This window comes from Onychostoma macrolepis, chromosome 05 (assembly GCF_012432095.1).
Source record: "Onychostoma macrolepis isolate SWU-2019 chromosome 05, ASM1243209v1, whole genome shotgun sequence".
In the NCBI taxonomy this organism is placed as follows: Eukaryota; Metazoa; Chordata; class Actinopteri; order Cypriniformes; family Cyprinidae; genus Onychostoma; species Onychostoma macrolepis.
This window is the reverse complement of record NC_081159.1, coordinates 2,011,709-2,020,000: the sequence shown is the minus strand read 5'-3', so window position 1 is coordinate 2,020,000 and position 8,292 is coordinate 2,011,709. Positions and strand designations below refer to the sequence as shown.

The 8,292-nt window shown below is 35.9% G+C and overlaps 1 protein-coding gene across 2 annotated transcripts in view; it reads right to left on the bottom strand.

Moving 5' to 3' along the window:
* Positions 1-8,292, bottom strand: part of srrm4 (serine/arginine repetitive matrix 4) — a 51,744-nt gene that overhangs the window by 2,619 nt on the left and 40,833 nt on the right. For both annotated transcript variants that reach the window (XR_009271543.1, XM_058777463.1), the window contains exons 7-12: positions 7,440-7,514; positions 5,022-5,160; positions 2,454-2,782; positions 1,598-1,783; positions 1,375-1,479; positions 1,136-1,264 (exon numbers count right to left, since the gene is read on the bottom strand). Coding sequence is in view for 1 of the 2 variants with exons in the window: in XM_058777463.1 (XP_058633446.1) it covers positions 1,136-1,264; positions 1,375-1,479; positions 1,598-1,783; positions 2,454-2,782; positions 5,022-5,160; positions 7,440-7,514 (963 nt within the window). In the remaining variant the exon portion in view is untranslated. The remainder of the gene's footprint in view (positions 1-1,135; positions 1,265-1,374; positions 1,480-1,597; positions 1,784-2,453; positions 2,783-5,021; positions 5,161-7,439; positions 7,515-8,292) is intronic.

Genomic DNA, 8,292 nt, shown 5'->3' with positions numbered 1-8,292 from the left:
TGGGCTGAAAGTCTGCTCTTTGGTCTGTTTTTAAGACACTTTTGTCACTTTTTCATTACTCCAGTCTTCAGTGTCACACTGATTTTTTTTTAAGACATTAATGCATCAGCAAAGATGCATTAAATTGATCAAAAGTCACAGCAAAGTGAGTTAATTTTATTTTATTTTTTTATAAAAGATACAAAAGATTTCTATTTCAAATAAACAATGTTCTATTGAATTTTCATTTTATTCAAAAATATCAAGGTCTCCACAAAAATATTAAACAGCATGACTGTTTTGAATATTACTTTATCACTCGATTTTACTATTGTAATTACATTTTTCCTCTTTTTCCATGACTTTTTTGTATACAGTTGTATATCTTTATACTTTGTCATTTTTTTATTCCTTTCCCATGCATGTTAGTGTTTTTTGGCAAAACACAAAAAAACACACAAAAAAGAGAAATGTTTCTTGAGCACCAAATCAGCACATTAGAATGATTTCTGAAGGATCATGTGACACTGAAGACTGAAGCAATGACTGATGCAATTCAGCTTTGCATCACAGGAATAAATTAAAACCAAAAACCCTATATATAAAAAAAAGTGATAAGTTAACTTAACTTAAAAAAAAAAAATTGAGGAAACCTGTTGCCTTAAAAATTTTAAGTAAATGATAATTAAAAAAAATAAATTCAGTGAATTGTCAAGTTCACTTAATTTATTTTATTTTTTTTATTATTGTTCACTTAATAATTTTAAGGTAGCGGGTTTCCTCAATTTTTTTTTAAGTTAAGTCAACTTATCACTTTTTACAGTGTATGTTAATATGAATAATTAATTTGTTTCTCTTGAGGACGCAAGCAGAAAGAATTGGAATGCTGGTATTCCTGCCACTTGCATTTTAATTTGTTAAATATTTTTGATAATTTGCTAATGCCTTCAGCTGCCAATTAGAATTCTACTAATATATTCTTAGCTCAGTTTAAACATTTTACAGTGTTTAAATCCATTCTGCAGTTTTCCACAGATTTGCCCACACAGTCAGTAAACCCAGATCTCCAAAGAAAGATCAGCGGAGCAGTTTCCAATTGTGATTCATGCAGTAGGTTGTTAGCTTGTATTGTAACACTAGTAGTTCAAGAACAGACCTTGTAATTCTACGGGCTTCCAGGTGACTGGGGGAATCTCTTCTTCTCTTCCTCATTGGAGAACAAGGTCTTCTCCTGCTGTGTTTTCTGCTCTTGCAGGAACTGCAGTGTCTTTTCCGCTTTCGAAACCTTTTCATCCACCCACGAAAGAGATGCGAGCATGTATGAGTTAATTAATGTCACAGTCATCGTCAAACAATCATTTTAGATAAACACTTCTTCTTTTAGCTGAAATTCACCTGTCTAGTGTGCACCGTGAGTGATTTAAACTGCGGTAACTGCTCGCACTAGACAGACTGTCTCTCCGGGAATCCAGAGAGTAACTGGATGAACGGGAATATGATCTGTAAATGAGTCGAGGGAGATGATATTGTCAGATGCAAAAATACCAGTTTGAAACTAAATCCAAAGCTTCAAATCAGAGTTGTGGTTTCTATAATGAATAGCAGCTGTGTGACCCACCTCCTCCCTGAGGACAGGGATCGGCTTCTGGAATAGCGCCCTGAGTATCTGCTTTGGGATGATATGCTTCTGCTGCGGGACCTCGCTCGATCCTGATATCTATCATACGACGGACTCTGATTCTTATCAGTGACGACACCCAGGGGCTGTGTCTTCTCCAAATCAGAGCACCTACCCGCTTCTTCACTGCAATTATAAGAGGGAAATTGTTAATTATTATGATTGTAATTTTTTTTTTTTTTTACATTTTATAATTATTATAATTATTTATTATTAGTTATTTTTATTTACTTTATGACTTCATACTATAATAGGAGATCTGCATTGTTGCAGAAAGAGACTGCACTCTGTACCTCGGTTATTATAGTTAACTAAAACTAAAATTTATTTTTTTTAAAGTTACTTGAAATAAACCTAAAACTAAACTAAAAAATGTATGAAATACAAAGTTTCAATTTAGAACGAAACATTTGTTTTGAGTGTACTAAAAATGGAAAATATAAAAATAATACTTTTAATAATACTAATATAACACTGCTTTGTCTGTTTTTTTGTTGTTGTTGTTTTGCCATGTTTGGTCAGATGTTTTTAATTTATTTTATATTATTTTATCTTGAAAAGTCACTTATCAGTGGTCACATGTAAAGAGTGAAACAGAAGCCGAACCTACATCCAAAATTCTACACTTACGCTGGAAAGATATCGTTAATGTTTATGTCGTGGTTTAACAGTATTTTAGACAGTGATACATCTAATGTATATATAATGCATATATTCTGTTTACTTACTGTAACTGTAATAGAATGAATTCAGACAGATGTAAAGTTGATGTAAAATGCATTCAAAACAGCCTCACCCTTTGAGCTTGTTGAAGACAGAGCTGTGAAGGGTGTTTTCTTTGAGCACTGGTTTACTCAGAGAGTCATAGCTGGTTAGAGAGTTGCCTGAATCTGAGGCATTGTCCCTGTCGGCTAGCCTTAGCTTCTCAGGAGATGTTAGATCCTGACATGAGAACTTTCCGTTTCCGGACACCTTTGACTTTGTGATGCCCGTTTTACTTGACAGTGGAGAGGACGTGTCATTTCCCGAATCGTAATCTGCATGGCCTTTGCCCTTATTGGATATCGAGTCCTGGACGATCACCATTTTGTTTAAACCCTCAACCCCAGAACGTGATGGCGAGACCTGCGAGCAGACAAAGCAAAGTTGTTGTTTTTCTAAAGAAAATCAAGGCCGCATCAATAATCTGCTACCTGCATGATGCAGTTTGAGTACTCTTTAAAAGGCACATATGTCCCTACAGAGCACAGAGAGGAAATGAATCAAGTTTTTTTTTTTTGGGACAGAAACTAAAAGATTAAAAACGCCATGCAGATCTGTCACATGCGAGAAATTTGAAAAGAAAGGAGAAGAACAAAGCAAGAACTCTTACAAAAGAAACTAATGAAATAGAGACTGAAGAGAGAAAATAAACAATGAACCAATGCTAATGAAAGAGACAGATCAAAAAAAGAGGAAAGAAAAGAACCTACATGAATAAACTTCCAGCTACTTTTATGTTAGAAGAGAAAGAGAGAGAGAAAGGAAACAGAAATCCCCAATTTGAAAGTACTTTTCCTTTAAAGAACATTGAACAGACATCACAGAATGGGCTTAAGTAAAAAAAAATAATAATTATATGAAAAGGGTTGCAGACAAAAGAAATATCTCCATCACTCTAACTAGGTAAAATCCTTGAGAAAAACAAAAAGAACATGTTTCTGCTTTAGTCCCCTGTCGGAAGAGATTTTACAGTCCACCAGCGGCCTACAGTAAGTCCCTAAATCTGCGGATAGCATCGACTTACCAATCAAGACTTCCTCCTTAAGTAGGTAAGGTGTAAGAAAAAGGGAAGAGCGGGTGACATAAGTGCATCATTAGAGTGGTAAAGTGCAAGAAAAAGACAATAACCCTCTCTTCTTTAAATCCAACTCCGCTCTGCCACATACCAGCATGAGCCTTTTTCTTTACCTTTGTTGTGCACCTGTAGGTCTTAAATGAGTTCTCATTTTCTGTTGTGGGACTGATGGAACAAATTCAAACAGACTCTGCATCCTTCGTGTAATATGGAAAGAAGCTGCTCAACTTCAATAAAGTTCTAGTTTGCTACAGTGGCACAAAAAGCAATCAAACTCTGGTTTGTGGTAGAATTTGCACAACTCTGACAGAGCCCGGTGGTTATTTGTAATGATCTAGCTGTGAAGTGAGACTGAAACAATTATGTGCAGGTTATGTAAAGATCATCAGCTTTTTGCAAGCTTCAGTATTTGAAACAAACCGCACCAGAGCAAAGCATACTTTACTTAAACAGAAAAAGGCCACTGCTAATCAGCCGTGCAATAAAAATGTATCTAAAAAATACAAAAACAAATTTTTCCTCAAAAGAGAGACTTTTCAAAGACATTCATGTCAACATCTATAGTTTAAGCACTTTCAAAAAACAAACAATGGAAGAAATATTTTCTTCACATACTTCACCATTTTTAAATATGATAGCACAAGACAAAAATATTAGCAGTGATTAAAAGATTAGAGAATGCAATTAGTGTAACTATAATGATTATGTCAGGAAAAGTGACTTATCTTCTGCGCGTACAAACGATCACCAAAGGCTTCAAAGCTATGATAAAAAGTTTATTTAAAATCTTTCTGAAAGTAATGTTGGAAGCAGTAGGTTTATGTTAATTATTAACATGATTAAATTAGGACATTACATGACTACTCCCTGGACCATGTTCTTTAATGATGGTGAACTTTTATTTATTGAATGATGTTTGATATTTCTGCTTGGAGTGGATGCAGTTAGAGTGTGGCAGTAGGTTGCATGTCGCTTTTAACAAGTGTAATTACTGAGAGCGGAAAACACTCGAAAAGCACTCTCATTAAAAAAGTTAATTAACTTAAGTTTAAATTGTGTGTCAAGCATGTGTGCAATATGCAAATCTCATGTTGGTTAAAAATTCCAACCACAACAATAACCTCACTCAAAGGCATTGCTACAATGGTGATTATTGTTCCCATTAAAAAGGAAATGGCAATGCAATATTAGCCAATTTTCAAAACAAAAAGGACTGTAGAAATTAAAATTAAAATGCTTTATGCTTAACTATGGCTAGCTTCAATCCAAATCCTACCCATTGTTATTGTAAAAGAACTAAAAAGCATGCAAAAAGTCACATAAATCACAATAAATGTTTTTCCATGGGGGAAAAATGTGTACTTGCTGACTTTAAAATCCATTAGTTTACCAGATACGTGTAAAACAAGATAGCTTTTGTCGTCTTGACACCTATTAAGCAAAAAGAATCAATGGTTTCACGAGGGCCTTAAACTGAGAAAGATTTCGGCTCTGTAAGCGCATCAGGTAGCCATCAGAAACACTTACGGTGCGTTCAGAAAAGTGGCAGCAGCACTTAGAGGAGATTTTACTGGTCAGCTTGACTGCCGACCTGCATGCGTTGCCTCCATGGACAGCTGATGAATGGCCACCATCTTGCAAACCAGATTTTTCACAATCTTCATATCTACATACACAAAGCAATTGAAATCACTGTTAACGGCCGCTTCACCTCAAGGAGGAATTCAAATATTCATATTCACATTAAATATACATAATACTGTAAGTAGAACCATTTCAGCTTATCAAGATAATGCTCACAGCACCTTTACAACAGTAACAATAAAATCATAATGTGGGTATAACAGTCATTCGTCAGTTATCCCTTTCTACAGAATCTGGGCAGTGAGGTGGAAAGGTGAACCCTCCACAGGTTAACTTATGGAAAATGTCACCGCAGGGAGAAGCATCAAAGAAAGTGGCAAAAAGTGTAAAAAAGGAAGCACTTTGTCAAAGGAATCCATTAAGCAAAAGCTTTTGAATCCACCGATATTATATTTCTGCTGAAATAGCAATTGAAGAGAGATCCAGCTAATGTCCATTTACTTAAACAATTGGCGACATGCAGTCTTCTATTTCATTGTCTTCCATGATCGGCTAGTTCCTCTGATCTGCACAGGCTTAAGGTGGAATAGAACGGTTTCCTATGAAAGGACATGCCAATTATACCAGCTCAGGACATAGATTATCTGTAATAGGTCTTTGTGAAGTGAATGAGGATTCACCGGAATGAGAACTGACGGTCATTGTTCCTGTTGTGTGGCGTGAGTGGGCTCTCTGTGCCTTTTCAACTCCTGAAACCATGTAAAGCTTCACTGTGTTCGCTTTCTATAATGATTTCGTCCTTTGAATATCCCTAAGAAATTCCAAATAATGGAGAGATCAGTTAGGGATTTAAAAGCAATCATCTCCAGCTTAAGATTATTTCAATTTGAAACCTGAGTGCGTTTTTCTCCAGTCTTGAAAATAGCAGAAATTCTGTGATGAATGAATGAGAGCGGCTTTTGTATGAAGGACTGATGAAGTAATCAGAGCGGTGACACCTGGGAAAGTGTTTGAGGCCAATTTAATGCATGAAAAACTGTGTCTGTGATTACTCTGATGCGTTCATCTAATTCAAAATGTATTTTAAAAAATACGCCTTTGACCCAGTACAAAATGGTCTTATTTTACATCTCATAAACTACACTCATTTGCGCAATAAGGAAGCGTGTACTCCAACTTGTTTGAGCATTTGTCATAATCTCCGTACATGAGCAATCAGCAGGATTGACATTTATATGCTTTACAGGCAATCTTCACTGACACCTACCATCAAAGGAAACAGATTTAAACCTGAAACTTTATTTCAACACTATTCCCTACAGTGCTCCATCTCTACAGTAGCTCAACCCCATCACCCCACAACCCACTCCAAAGAGGCGCAACTGTCCACGGGGGCGAGATCTCAAATTTCATTCCCTTTCCCGTTTCCATTGATCTACACGCCAAATGTTGGACATCAGCTGTGAGAGGCAGATAAAAGAGTTTCCTCTGTGTCACCTCTACCTTTATCAGTCATCGCCACAGTGCCACCGGACGCTCACTGATAAGATAAAAACCTGACTGGCTAGCATGAAGCCATAAATATCTCTGACCGCTCAACATTCTCCCAAAAAAACCCGAAAATGTTTTAAAATGTTTGGAACGGTCATTTAAAATGTTCTGAATACAAACGTTCTAATCCGTATGAATGTTGGAATGTGCAGGTGAATGAGTGAGCTTACAAATTTCTATTCTATTCTATTCTATTCTATTCTTGCTTGAATTTCACAGATAGACTGGACAACATAGCAGCTAACTTCGGTTTTAGACTCTATTCTACTCTACTCTACTCTATTCTATTCTTACTTGAATTTGTTTTAGATCATTACATGTGATGTTATAATGCCACTGATAGACTGTACAACATAGCAGCTGCCTTTGGTTTTAGACTCTCTATTCTATTCTATTCTATTCTATTCTATTCTATTCTATTCTATTCTATTCTATTCTATTCTATTCTATTCCATTCTATTCTATTCCATTCTATTCTATTCTATTCTATTCTATTCTATTCTATTCTATTCTATTCTTACTTGAATTTGTTTTAGATCATTAAATGTGATTATAATGCCACTGATAGACTGGACAACATAGCAGATGCCTTCAGTTTTAGACTCTATTCTATTCTATTCTATTCTATTCAGTTCTATTCAGTTCTATTCTATTCTACTCTTACTTAAATTTGTTTTAGATCATTAAATGTGATGTTATAATGGCACTGATAGACTGGACAACATAGCAGCTGCCTTCGGTTTTTTAGCCATGGAGTTCATTTAAATTTGGCCTCCTCCCAATTATTCAGTCTTAAGGTCACCGCTGTACCTGTTTTCCATGCAGGAAGAACTCCTAATTTCTGCTTTCCGGCGCCGGTGTCTGCGATGAGAGTGGCTCCTTGCCCTGAAGGGTAACCAAGAGAGACATACATGCAGGGAATTAACTATCTCACTCACATATTTTGCTATTTTGTGCTGGGACAGCAACATCAAGACTCAAATTTACATTACATTCCCATTACACCTCTTATCTTATCAAGGCAGTGATAGAGAGAAAAAGAGAGACCAAGCAGTGAGTGAAAGAGTAATTACAATGCCACAAGACAATAAAAAACATGACACAACACCCTAGCAAGAGTCAGAGCTTTTTGTGTGAATGTCTCTGAAGTGTTATAATTTAATGTGGCACATGTAAAACAGTGTTAATTGAGTCTGAAATGGAGATAGTTTAGTCGCACGTTCAATATTTGAGTGCAGAATTACATGAGATTGCTGAGTGATTTCAATTAAAGTTTAAAACTGACTTCAGCTGCCCAACAAACTATACATTATGAAGGAGCAGACCATGTTTAATAGATTGATGTCAAATTAATACACGTTAAACAGCAGCTTTTACAGCTAGTAGATTCCATTAAGAGATAAACATTAAGGTGTTGTTTTTGAGTGCTGTTTTTATTTCTACGTCTATATTTACACAGGCTGTATGAGTTAATGCTATTACTGATTCTATGTTTTGAGGACAGTGATAAGGATCTTAATATGCAGTTTTCACAACTTTCTGGGACATCTCTTTTTTCCGTTAAAGTCAACTTGAAACAGCTACCACAACTCTATTCCCAGGGCTCGCAAAATCGCTAGGCCGATGTCCAGGGCTATTGTTTCTACCAGTCAGGCTACCAAAA